The sequence below is a fragment of the Argentina anserina genome, chromosome 4 (genome assembly GCF_933775445.1).
Source record: "Argentina anserina chromosome 4, drPotAnse1.1, whole genome shotgun sequence".
Taxonomy (NCBI): Eukaryota; Viridiplantae; Streptophyta; class Magnoliopsida; order Rosales; family Rosaceae; genus Argentina; species Argentina anserina.
Genome location: NC_065875.1, coordinates 3,633,436 through 3,647,678, shown reverse-complemented (window position 1 = coordinate 3,647,678; position 14,243 = coordinate 3,633,436). Strand labels below are relative to the sequence as shown.

Sequence of the window (14,243 nt, the reverse complement as noted above, 5' to 3'; positions counted from 1 at the left end):
TCCTTAGTGTATTTTTTATATGTTTTATGTATTTCAGTATGATGACTAAGTAGAGTTGTTGATTCACAATTACCTTTGTCATATAGTCTACAATGACAATGTTACTAATTTTAGTTTTATTCATTGTTGTGTATGTATTTACTCCTTCGGTACGGTTCTTGAGACGTTCTTAGTGATCCTTAAGTCTAGGAGCAAAGTCTGATCTCGAGTTTTGCGCTAGGAATTACGAGGTAGGGTTTGATGGGGGTGTTTATATATGTAATTGTGTGATATGTTTGACATTGTTTGATTTAAATGTTGAATGGTAAATGTTGATTGTTTTCAAAACATTGGTTAGATATAAAAATATTTATGTTGGGAAATCATGTGTTTTTATTTTTGAACTAATATTATAAAGTTATTTTAGAAAGCAAGTGTTCTTGCTTATAAGTATGTGATGCATGAACATATATAGTTTCATTGGGGAAAAGAGAGTTGGAAGTTAAAGAAAATATGAGTGTTGGGATATGAAATTTGTTATTGAAAACCCTTGTGTAGTTGAGTTTACTCATAGGGTATCCAAGATCCATGGTCAGCCCACATGTGTATAGATTTAGGGAAAATAAGCCTCTTTAACGGATGCCGGTAAAATGATCTTATAGGGTTTCGGGTTTGGAGGCCATGAATTTTACGAGATAACTAATAAAGAGAAAATTTATAGATTTGAGAGTGATGCAGAATTGAGAGTGAACATCATATTCATGCATTGTTTACTTGCAATGTGATTTTGTTAATTGTGTTTGAAAATAAAATTTTTGTTAGGATTTTAGTTAGCCTACTAAATTTAGCTCACCCTCTTTATTAAACCTATTGCAAGTATGATACCATCTTAACTCGAGTTTATACCTTTAATTGAGTTGGGGCGTGACACATAATAGTAATTTCACATTGACAGTGAACTGTAAAAAAGGGTAAACTGAAAATCGTAAAAAAACTCATTTTTCATCCTTATCTATTCGATAACGTTTCCGCCAACATAAACCCATCTCCGATTACTCCAAAATCAACATGCAAACCCAGTTCAACATCAACAACAATTCAAAAACATCAAATCTATATATCAGAGCCATGAAGGGATGGCTTTCTACCTTCTTGAACTCAAAGTCATATATTTGGAGGTTGTTGGGCTCTGTCCTCTTGAATCCGAGCTGTTACTACCACACCGTTGCATTCCACACTCACTTCAAGGTCTCCACGTAGCTACCACATCACCTAGAAGATAAAATTAGTAGTTTCTATACCCAGAATCGAAACAGAGGAGGAAAGATGATCAAGGACTGATTCATAGAAAAACAAAGGGCGATTGCATTGGAAAAAGAAATAGGAGCGGATGTTTGATTGGGCTTACTAGGATAAAGTTGATATGCCCATTGGAGAACCTTGGTAACGCCGAGAAGGAAGTTGACGGTGGTTACACGACGACGGTGTCAAAACCCATAAAACATAGAACATGAAATTAGGCTAAATTCTTGAAATCGAAAGAGGAATTAGACTGGGTTTCCAAAGAAATGAACTTAAGCTTACTCAACAGAAATTGAAAGCGGTGGTTGAAGCTTCAATTGGGCGTCGGAGCTCCTCATTGGACCCTCACTACACTAGCTCCAATTTGTCTAAAATTGGGGTTGTATGGAGAGGTTTTTGATGTTGATAGATAGAGAATGAAATGGTGAGTAAGGTGATTCCATTGCATGTGTTTGGAATCACCGGACAGTAGCTTGAGGCAGAGGACAAGCTTTGTCGGTGTTCGGTGAAGAGGCAGGGAGAGTTCTCTCTCTCTGCTATCGTGCAGAAAATTAGGAGGAAGAGTGAAGTGACAAAACAAAAAGGTAAGAGAATTGAGCTAAGAAAAATAGGTTCGAATATTGGGCCTTACGATTTGGTTGTTCTCTCAGAAGGCTTAAATTAAAAACCAAAAATGAAAAAGAAAAAAAAATTCAGAATAACATTTATAAACAAATAAACTTTAAAAATTCGTAAAACAAAAATCGGGCATCAGATAGTTATTCAGAGAACACTTATGTGCTCGTGACGACGTGTAGTTTAATATCAACGTATTAAATTACATTTCCGACATTTAAGATAAATGTCAATTAATTAGTTATAATTGTGTCGGTAATCGAGATTAGAAATATTGATATTACAAAAACCGCAAACTTGCAGTCGATGTTTGCATCAAAATCTCATTGGTGATTTGCATCTTTATTTGGTAACAAAAACAATGAGAGAGAGAGAGAGAGATGGTTAACTTAACTAGAAATGATAATGCAATGTCACGAAAGAAGGATAGAGTCTCCCCTCCCAGCTACATATATCATAGATGTGTCTCCACTTTAGCTTCATTTCATTTCACAAGCCAACATATCAAAACTCTTCTTCCTTAGCCAAACATATCTTCTTCATTAGTTAAAAATGTCTTACTCTAGTTCCAACATCCTGAAAATTAGTGTCCATCAGAGCAAGAAAAAAGATAAGCTTTTGGCTAGCATAGATTTTGCAACCTTTAACAATGCAAATGATCTCTATAATGCAATTTAACTGTATTACAATGTTGCTCGCAAGAAGTTTTTGAGCAACTCTCTACTTACCAGGATGGAAAACAAATTTTTAGCGTTTAATTTGTGTAGTCGTAATACTTCATTTTTTATGATGGATGTATGCAATTCGGCTTACATGTCTAGTGGAAGTGATGACTATGAGGATGATCAGGCTAAGGATGCATTAAGAGATCCATGAATTGTTTATTTGGAGACCATGAGCAACAACATAATCAACACTTTTGTGAGAGTGGATCCACATGAGTTTAATGGACCCCGAACTCTCGAGGCTGAGGTGCTCGCTCAATACCAAAGGGAATATGAAGAGGATGGCAAATTTTATATTTATCTAGGGCTGGGCAAAAACCGATATAATTCGCCAAACAAGTCGGACCACCCTGGAAAAAATAGTGTGGTCACCAAATCAAAGAAAAATAGTCTTGGAGGTATGTTTAGGAAGTTTGTGTTACCTTTAGGAATCCCCACCATATGGGCATTCCATATATTTATTACAACATTAGACAAAAGTATTAATGCCTAAATTATTATGTGTTACCTTTAGGAATCCCCACCATATAGGGATTTCCAATTTGGGAGTTGCAATTTTCCATGCCCATAGAGGATATAAAGAGAATACATTTTTTTTTGTTTGAACAAAACATAATCTAGGTAGTACCTCTAAAACTGGATTTTAATCTCTTGAATTCTTGATGGTCATAGAGAGGAATCATTCTGACATAACTTTGATAATCATAATTTAGTACAAAGTATAAAACAACTCTTTGGTTGTATACTTCAATATAAAGAGCATAGTCAAACTCAAATTTAGCTCAAAACAACTCTCGTCTCGAAACTCCACGACCTCGTAGGCCACAAATTTGACAATCATTGAAATTAGTACCACCACACGATCACCGACTAGAAGCCCTAAAGCCTAGCACTGATGCCGATTCAGAACAAAATAGATCCGACATCATTCGCTCACCAACAAGTCTGAAGGTTCGCCACTTAGCATCCTCCCTGCCAGCTAGAGTCTTGTTACAAAGCCACTAAATTTGCTTGACGCCATACCAATGACATTGTAGCCTCTATCAACACAAACAAAGAGTCTCGTGGGAAAAATCTCATGTCGCTAACACAATCGTCCATGCGTATCATTCCACTGTGGACAACACCATCACGATATTGCTCTACCAAGAGGGAGAGCAACGTCGCCAAATGGCACCAAGATTTCAAAAAGTTGAAGTTGAGATCACTATGAGAAAAAAATGGAGCTCTCTCATCCTCTCACAATTAGGCCAATTAAACACCATACACAAAAATATTCCGTCAAAGTAACTGATGGAAGTAGCTTAAGGCATTTACGATCAACGATAATAACTTATCAGTCAACATCTATTATATTTAATGTAGCCTTAATTACTGCTATAATTTTACTATTAATAAGCAAAAGATGCGTGAAGATACATTAATAACGCTAGACTATAAATTAATTTAAATCAATTTTTAAATTATAAAAGAATAAAACCGTAATTAATAAAATAAAAAATATAAATTATAAAAAAGAAAAAGATAGTGGGTAGATGCAATAACTTCATATCTCCACTACATATCCTCACCTATTTCCATACTTTTGAAAAACAAATCATACACACATCAGCAGCGATTATATAATGAAATGAGTAGACTAATTCTGAATTTACTTTTACACCCACCCACCCTCTCTATCTATTTATTACATTTAATTTGATTTTGTCTACAAACTAACCAAGCTATTGTTAACTTAGTATTTATGTAGTGAGTAGTGACTATCCAAACCGAGAGGGTAGTTAGGGAACCTCCAAAACATAATCAAATTAAAATAGTAGAAATAAATGATGGTGTTTTTTTAAAACAATAATGATAGCAATCCATTAATCATCAAAAAGTTTTTGGTTGAAAGATAAAGTCATAGAGAATCTGGGTGTGTAAATTACATAACTTAAAAGATATGGTAACAAAAAAAGAAAGAAAGATGAAGATATATTGGGGGTTCCGTTTGGCTCAAACAATGACATTTTTATCATCAAAGAAAAGATATAACAAAATGAATAAAAGAGAGTAAAATGACATTTGTTTGTTGTTGATTTTGTCTAGCCTAAACTTTATTTGGTAATATGCTTCTTGTTGCAACCGTTCAGGTCAGTAAATATAAAGTATTGTTTGACCTCTCACATATTGAAATGGTTTATATAATGGATGATAAAGTCATTTGTTTTGACTTTAGATTTAGATCTCATTATTTGTCAAAGTAGACGCATAAGGATCCACACGAACCCATGCTGTTCATTTCCATTTCCAAGTCCTCCTCAAGATGGAGAAACATGGTGTCAAAAAAGTCCAATTTCCATTGGGGGTTCATACCAAAAATTTGAAACACACCACACACTCTCCTCGCTGCTGTCCTAAGCTCAAGCCTCAAGGAAGGTGGAGGGGCATTTCGGTCCAAGTAAAACAATGACTCAAAATCTCCCTTTCATTTTCTTTCAATTTTGTTGTTGACGTCACAAACAACAGAGAGAGAGAGAGAGAGAGCAGCAGCAGAGCTCCATTTCCAACTCCGCCATGAAAGTAGCTCCCTTCTTCTTCTTCTTCTTCTTCTCCCCAAAACCCTAATTCAAACCAAACCCTCTCACCTTCCACATGGGCTCCCGCCTCCCAATTCTTGACCTCAATGCCTCCCCTACCCCTCCTCCTCCTCCTCCACCCGCCCCCAATCCCGCCGTAGCCCCGCTCAGGGTCCCCAAAATCGAACCCAAAGCCGAGCCTTACGATGATTCCATGGACACCGCCACCGCTCCACAACCACCCCAACCGCCACAAGATCCCTCCGACATTTTCCTCATTTCCCAAACTACCCCTCCGGCTGCCACCCCCGCCGACCAGACCACCGTCTACTCCGAGTTCCACCGCATTCAGGAGCTCTTCCACACCGCCTTCGCCAAAGGAATCCATAACGGCGGCGGCGGCGGAGGAGAGGAGGACGGCGTGGTGTTGGACCCGGAGACCGGCGCGATGGTCCCGGTGGAGGACAACGGCCAGAACCGGCAGCTGGCGGAGGCCGTCCACCGGAAAAAGTACCCGCAGCGGTCGAACGAGCTCGTCCGAGTCACCGATCTCAGCGTCGAGGACCACCGCTACTTCCGCGATGTCGTCAGGAAGACGCGGATGCTCTACGACGCGATTCGGATCATCTCAATCGCCGAAGAAGAGAAGAAGAATCCGGGTCAGGGGAAACGGACCCGGGGCGACTTACGGGCCGCGTCGGTGCTCCGGGACCGCGGCCTCTGGCTCAACCGCGACAAACGCATCGTGGGGTCCATCCCAGGGGTCTACATCGGCGACTTGTTCTTCTTCAGAATGGAGCTTTGTGTGGTGGGATTACACGGCCAGGTCCAGGCCGGAATCGACTACCTCCCGGGGAGCCAGAGCTCCAATAGGGAGCCGATTGCAACGAGCATTATCGTCTCCGGTGGCTACGAGGACGACGAGGATGCCGGCGATATGATCATCTACACAGGGCATGGAGGGCAGGACAAGCTCAACAAGCAATGTGCACACCAGAAGCTCGAGGGAGGGAACTTGGCATTGGAGAGGAGTATGCATTACGGCATTGATGTGAGGGTTATTAGGGGGAGGAAGATACAGAGTGCGGTTTCGCAAAAGGTGTATGTGTATGATGGTTTGTATAGGATTATAGAGACTTGGCTTGATGTTGGGAAATCGGGGTTTGGTGTGTATAAGTTTAAGTTGCTGAGGATTGAGGGGCAGCCCGAGATGGGGAGCTCGGTGCTTAAGTTTGCAGAGAGTCTTAGGACTAGGCCCTTGTCTGTGAGGCCGAGGGGTTATCTTAGTTTGGACCTCTCGCAGCAGAGGGAGAAGATTCCGGTGTTGCTTTTTAATGACATTGATGATGATCAGGATCCGTTGTATTATGAGTATCTTAGGACGGCTGCATTTCCGACTCATGTGTATCATCAGTCGGCAAATGGCCATGGCTGTGAGTGTGTTAGTGGTTGTAATGACGGTTGCTTCTGCGCCATGAAAAACGGAGGGGAGTATCCTTATGATCAGAGTGGGTTTCTTTTGAGGGGGAAGCCTGTGGTGTTTGAGTGTGGGGCCTTCTGCCGTTGTCCCCCAGGGTGTAAGAATCGTGTCAGCCAAAATGGATTGAAAAAGAGACTAGAAGTGTTTAGATCAAGGGAAACAGGTTGGGGAGTTAGGTCTTTGGACTTGATACATGCCGGTGGTTTTATATGCGAGTATACAGGAGTTATTCTCACAAGGGAGCAGGCTCATATCTTTGCTATGGATGGTGATAGCTTGATTTATCCCCATCGGTTTGCTGATAAATGGGCAGAATGGGGAAACTTATCTCAGATTTATCCTGATTATGTGCGTCCTACTTTTCCGGCAATTCCCCCTCTGGATTTTGCAATGGATGTGTCAAAAATGAGGAATGTTGCTTGTTATATGAGTCAGAGTAGCACTCCAAATGTGATGGTGCAGTTCATTCTCTATGATCACAACAACCTGATGTTTCCTCATCTTATGCTATTTGCAATGGAGAACATTCCTCCTATGAGGGAGTTAAGCCTTGACTATGGGGTAGCAGTGGCTGATGAATGGACAGGCAAACTTGCTATCTGTAACTGACGAATTTTGAAGGTGTGATACATGCCCGACAAAGTTATGGGAATATGCCGCCGTAAGGTAAAGCTAACTTCATTTCAAAAAGAACTTCTATATATGTTTCATTCTTTCCTGCGTTCCCCTGATTCCCTTCTGATTGTTGTGATTACATACAGTTAGGGTGTCTTTTCCTGTCGTTTGTCATAGCTTGAATTCAATATTTATTGTCAATCATCATTCATCTTAGGTGTAGTCGTGTAGAGTGTGTGCATTATTTCTGGTCCATGAGATGGAATTTTCTGTGTTGTTCTATATTATTGAGAGGCATGTATTTCTGTGGAACTTTTGTTCATTTAAAAAAAAAATAGCATATTGCCATTCATTTTGTTATGAATTTGGTTACTTTTTTATTTATCTGCCTTGCCTCTATGGTAGTATTTGGATAATTTCTTCATCAGTTTGTTTCATATGCAATTGTTTTCCGTTCATATTAGTATTGCTTTACCTCTTTTATTTATGCCTCTTTCGGGGCATGGCAGTTTCATTAGTTTTCATTGGGACATTAGGCTGTGTATTAAATAGTTAAGATGTTTTTGCAAAGGTACATACTCGAAGGATAAAAGCTTAGTGGTTGCATCTTGAATGTATCTAGAATAATCTTTCAATTAACTGATTAAGTATATTGTTTTGGTTTTGGATGATTAGTATGAGTAGTAATTTGCAGCTACATTTAGAACATATCATGGACTTAGTTTGAGATAGTTAATCTGGTTAACTGCAGTCTGGAAATTGAGCATCAACATTAGAGGAACAGAGGCTGTTGAACCTAGTACTAGAATAGATTGTCAGCAGCAGACTGTTTAAACCTACTACTAGAACATAGGCTGTCTGCTCATGGCTAAATCTGCTTTCAGCAGTCTTTATCGGGGCAATATATTGACCACTAGTTTTGGTTTTCTCTATATGTTACTGAGTATCCACATATTTCCGGTCTTGTTCATGTTCTAGAAGAAAGTCAAATTTCCCCCCTTATAGTACTACTATTCTGGTTGAGATATTGAGTAGTCATCAGGAAATTGGATACAATATCCTTTTATTTATTTCTTATTAATATGGATAGCTTATCCATATGGATTATGATTAGCAAAAGAAAGGGACGTATTCTAGGTTGGGTAGGATTAGGTGGTCTGAAGTGGCCAGCTATGCTTTGACTTATTTGTATTCTTCTTTCAAACTGCTTCCAAAGCTGAATAAAATGGACAAAAGGTGCCAAGGTGGTAACAATTCCTCTTTCTGTTCCTTGTGGCAATAAAAATGACAATAATTGGTTGTTCGTTGTCATTAAGTTTATGTTGGTATATACATTAATATTCATGTAAAGACTGATGAAATACCTATGATGCCATCTCAAATAGTGGTATTAGCATCGCATGAGGCGGTGATAAATGCAGTTCAAATGGGATTCACACAAGTAAACTTATTAAATAAAACTTATCAAATAATTTAGTTTTATTATATATATAAGAAATGTCTGAAACTTGAAATAAATTTTTATGAGTTAGCGAAGTAATACCTAATTTTGGAGTGGTTGTAACATCGCTATTATATAGGAGGGTCTGTAGATATAGTATTTTATCTCTACGAGCTCTTTCTGTGTGTGAGATATCTCTACGAGCTCTTTCTGTGTGTGAGATGCCAGGACTGTGTTATATTTGACTACAATGGGTTCATTTGTTTATGTCAGCTGGATCAGGTCTAGTGATGGTTAGTCAGTTGGGGGGGGGGGGGGCATTCTAAGTGAGCAGGTCTAGTAATGGTTCATTTGACTACAATACATAGACATATTTGTTGATGACCCAAATGATTAATGTAGACTTTCATTTAAACAAGTGCGTTATAGAGTTATATACTTTCCGGTCCCCGAACCCCTATTAGTACGGCAAACACTGAAATTGCAGTCACCAAATTTGGTGCATCTAGCAGTACAAATTTGTCATTTGTAATCATGCATTATTTTGTTGTGGTCATTTTCAAGTAGTAGAACTTGTGCAGATGTTAATTTTGCCACATTAAAATACTAAACGGGATGTCTTTGTTGGCAAAAGCTAAGTTCTTAATGATGAACTGTTCAAACTTGATCATCTGTAGAACTTATTGTTGATCAACATATTGGTTGTTACACGTTAAGGATAAAAAATACAAAGGGCATCTCAATAAGATTTATGTTCTTATCTAGATCAACTGCCACATTAACACTCCCCATCGCGCCTCTTAACACTTCTTGTATCAGTGTTGGTTTACTTTGATATTCCTATGAACACAGCAGTGATACCTGTGTCGTCTGAGCACACTTTTTAGGTGTTTTTTCAATTTCATTCAACAAAGCAGCATGTACTTTTGAGGTTATGATTGCAAATATATATAAGAACCGTTTTGAGTATCTCTTGACTGATGGAATAGGTATCTTAATTTATTGTGCATTATTTGGTAGTATGACAATGCATTTATTTCCTTCAGCGTTATGTATATAGTCTTTTAACTAATATACTTAATATGAATGTCCAAGACCGTAACGTGTCAGTCCTTGTTTTTAGAAAGTTGCAATGTCATTCGAGTTAAATGTCCTCGTCCGTTTCGGTGATTCCTAGATTGTGGTGAATTTCAAATAGTTGTTCCTGAGATTTAACTATACCTGAGATTTCAATTAAAGATATGTTAATTGTATATCTAACTTCTAAAATGTCTTTGTTGGGAAAGTTAAGAACTAGAAATCTTTTTTTTTTGTCTAAGGACTATTGTAGTTGTCTAGTGTCTCTAGTAGTTGTTGAAGGGGGTCTCAACTCAGGTAAAGGTAAAACTTCATCTTGGGTCTGATATGTGGGTATGCATTGAAAAGCAAGCATAATGATTTCTATATAGAGTTGTGGTCGCTATGACAAAAAGGCAATATATCAGTAATTCAGAGAAAATGTTTTGTTTGCTTTCTTTTTTGTTTGTTTGTATGTTTTTGCTTTCTTTTGTATTTGTTTTTGTTTCTTTCTTTTTTAGTCACGGGGAAGTAGAGTGATATTTCAGCGTTTTATTTGGTGGATGGAAGCAGGCTCAGTGCCACTCCTATAAGTTCTATTGGTATATGTATATATATATCCGATTGATGAATTATCTGTCTATCAGAACTATATACTACATTTCCTCACATAAAAGCTTTTCACATATACTATATAAATGGTAAGATGACTTAATTACCACTTCTTGGAGATCCTTTCTAGCTGAAGATGAAGTAATGTCTTTTGTGCGATGTCAAAGGGCTACTTTATTTCTTTGCTGACTCTAGCCAAAGTAGTTTATGGGCTGATTTTTGCATGGTTGTCTAGTAATTAGGGGGGAGTCGTTTTACCCATGGGACTAGTATTTTTGTTTTAAGATAAAGATGGTAAGTATTGTGCAATCTTTTTTCTCATAAATAAGTTCCCTAGAACAGAAGTTGTTAATATTCAGCATAGCTGATGTCTGCAGGAGGCATTTAAGGTAATTTAATTACATTGTACAAAATCATGCCAGGCATTTAATTTAGGTAGTGTCTGTTTGCAATTTTGGGAATCAAGATTGTGTATGAATTCCTTTCCTATGTTTGGTACACAGCTTGGGAGTGATTTACTGATTTAGCTTTCAGGTCGGAATGATGTACCCAGGATATGGGAACAGGGAACCCATGAACATCCTTGGGTTCGCAAAAGTCATTCCATGTAGCATCATTTTCATGAATTAAAAACGTCATCGGTTTCCTCAAAACATCCTGCATTTCATAATACTAGAGTGGGATTTATTGCTTCTCTTCTTCTTGGGATTAGTATATGATATCTGATTACCCAGTCCACAATAAGTAATTGTCAAACTTATAAACTAGGGTTCTAGTTAGTGTGGAAGATTTAGCTTAACTTCTTTGTCAGGGTTATAGATATAGATGCTATCTAGTTTGCTTGATGCATGCTTTTGCCTTAGAAATTTTATAACTTTAGTATACTTAGTACTTCTCTAAATAGGCATGCAATCACGAATTTCTAGGCACATCATTAAGTTCCAGACATAACACATATGCATTACATTCAATTATTGAATATGCTTCAACAAGACTTGGAAGTAATACTACTTGGATATGACACAGATATAGCCAGTTGTAGAATCTATCCCTTTCAGATGATATCTGCTGTATCAGTTTCCTACTACCATTACTTAGTATATAGGTATTTTTGTTTTAATCTTAAGCCCACCCATCCATATGCCAATGAGAATAAATTCATGACCTGCCCAAACTCTTGTCAATTTCCTTTTAAAAATCATACTCAATGGCTATTTCTAGCATGTCTTCGTTGTGCAAGTATATTCAGACCAGTAAGCAGTATCAATGTCATTATTAGTATCATCACAAACCCATCCTTGTGTCAAAACGATTCTTAGCGGTTGTCTTAGTAATGTTAGCTGCCTGGCATAGTTTCACAATCTATATACTTTCTAAATAGCCATCCCTTCAACATACTGCACCCTAGATAATATGTCCTGTATAGAGTACTAATTGTTTCTACTTTTCATGCTGACAAGGAATTATTTTTCAACCTTTAGAATTCTTGGCAGGGCTAGTCGATCCTGATCTTTACTCTCACCGAGCTAAAGGTGGGGTAGTGGGTGGTTTATGTGATTCTAGCCACTACTCATTTTTGCTTGTCTTGCTTATGATCTTTAGCCTGTGTTAGGAACCGCAAAGGACATTTTCTCTGTGACCAAGTCACTTCTATGAATAGGAACTATGTCAAGTGATCGCTTTGCTACAAAACTAAGCAGCGTTATTGCTTTATGTTTGTCAAAAATGTATTATCACACAATCCATGCTTGTGCACACACGCCATCTGCACACACAATCAAACACTTATTCAAGATGTATTAGTTTTAGGAAATGATGATCTTGTTTGGAAAAGTTTAGTGTTTTGCTTCTGGGTAAGCACGAGTCTTCTAAGTTATTTATATGTCCAATTTTTATATAATTATAAGCAAGAGTGGCCAATTGTGACTCTGGTTACAATATCATGTAGGACGTACCTGGTGATTGTTGCATATTGCATTTGAAGTTAGATAATCTATTGTCATATATACATTATGCTCACTAGATCTGTATCTTTACTATCTTATGCAGAATTCATTCAGGCCCTGTTTACGGAAAATTTGCTATCTCGCTTTTGAGTTCCCTGGTCCTTAATTTTTGTATATGCTGGCAATGTAAATTTTCCTGTCAGATGATCCAAAAGTATTGGCTTGGCTGATGTACACGACAATTGCAGCTACCAGGTGGAGAAGAAAAACTGCAATTACGTTGCTCGCTGACCAAGCCACAGACGTAGCTGCAATGATGCGCTTGACATTTTTCACTGTTTATAATTTCTCGACTTCTTTGATGACAAAGTCTGCCCTGCACAGCCAAGCAATTCTACTACGACTGATAATACTTGCCCTTTAGGTTTATCAAGCTTGTAAACCCAACTGTACTAATCCCTTGTACCCACTTGTAGCATTGTATATATAATGACAAATGGCTGAAGTTTGTACATAAATTGTATAATTAGTATTCCCACTTGATGTTTGCAAAGATCCATTTCTTTATGACTTATGGGGTTGCTTCTGAATCTTTGATAAAACATATACTGTGGGCTTGAGCAAGGAACTGCTGCCGTTACCTGAAGTTTTGAATAACTAGCTAATACTACAATCTGTAATGCCTCAAAATGATTAGGACAAGCTTCGGTTGTAACTTGTAAGGGTCTAAGGAACGCCATACACTTCCAAATGCATGACCATTTCTTAGATAGCCAAAACCAGTAAGGCCAAGCTCGGTCTAAACTATTTCCAAGGTGTTTTTTTTTCTCATGATAGGGGAATTCTATTTCCACCTCCGAAATGGCTAAATGCATCTCCATCTTTTATCTTTTCTTAATTGACTTTTCAACTCGCATGTAAATACTAATAAGCATTGGAAGTACACTTTGTTATTTTTGGAGGTGTAATAAGCACTGAAAATACACTTAGCCATTTTGGAGGTGCAAATAGAATCACCTCCAAATAAAAGACATCATGATATAGAGAAAAACTACAAAGAGAAGGCATCTAAAACGTCCTAAATAATATAGAAAAAAAAATATTAGAAGCAGAAGAGACAGAAATTGGTAGACATTTGGTCCCAATTTGTAATAGATGTTGAGTGGGCGTGGTTTGCAATAACCTCGGATAGGATTGCTTCTTGCGAATCTCAAATGGAATGGAAAAAATAGAAGCTAGGTGTTATGTCTGAATCTGATGACTTAAGAAACACATTTGGTCACATTACTATTCTGACAGACGAATAATCACTCACAAATCTACCCCTCGAACTTAATTTTCAGTTTTGATTCTTAAACACGTTCTTAAGTGGGATATTCTAATGGACAACAATGAGAGTGTATAGTCAATAATTCCAAATTTCCAATGCTCTGACTGTAAGCACACTACATTTACAAAGTTAGAGAACTAGATAAACTAGAACAACAATGACTAGTTATACAAGAGAACTACAAAATGAACTCAAAGCAAGGGTATGAAATAAACCAGCCATCCTAGTAACTGCGAAAAGTGGGGCATCCAAGAGCAAGTACTAGCACCCTGAGACCTGAGTACGAAAGACGCAGTAGTGCTGAAGATGAGAGGAGAAAGTTGTGAAGCAAAAAACAAGCCAGATGATGCCTTCAGTTCAGAAACCAAAACAAGCCCCAAGTATGCAATAAGTAGCACTAGCAAAGGCAGAATGGGAATTTGAGAGTGCATAATATATTTTGGAGTAGCCAGGAGGTTAGTGCCTAGTGCTTGCCGAAAGTCTTTTATGCTGTGTTAGACTGGCCACAAACACATCCTCAAACCAATTCCCAACAGCATCATTTTCATTGTGCAAATCAATCTCGTGCCCCTTAATGTGTATTA

At 37.9% G+C, this 14,243-nt stretch overlaps 1 protein-coding gene across 1 annotated transcript; it reads left to right on the top strand.

The window, feature by feature from the left end:
* The first annotated feature begins 5,183 nt into the window (after positions 1-5,183).
* On the top strand, positions 5,184-12,893 carry LOC126792523 (histone-lysine N-methyltransferase family member SUVH9). The gene is made up of 2 exons (XM_050518930.1): positions 5,184-7,325; positions 12,433-12,893. The coding sequence occupies exon 1, from the start codon at positions 5,256-5,258 to the stop codon at positions 7,266-7,268; it is 2,013 nt and encodes a 670-aa protein (XP_050374887.1). The 5' UTR covers positions 5,184-5,255; the 3' UTR covers positions 7,269-7,325; positions 12,433-12,893.
* Positions 12,894-14,243: the final 1,350 nt, after the last annotated feature.

Bases quoted from the DNA above. Each gene is read 5' to 3' on its own strand.
- LOC126792523 (XM_050518930.1), top strand. From the start codon at position 5,256: ATGGGCTCCCGCCTCCCAATTCTTGACCTCAATGCCTCCCCTACCCCT.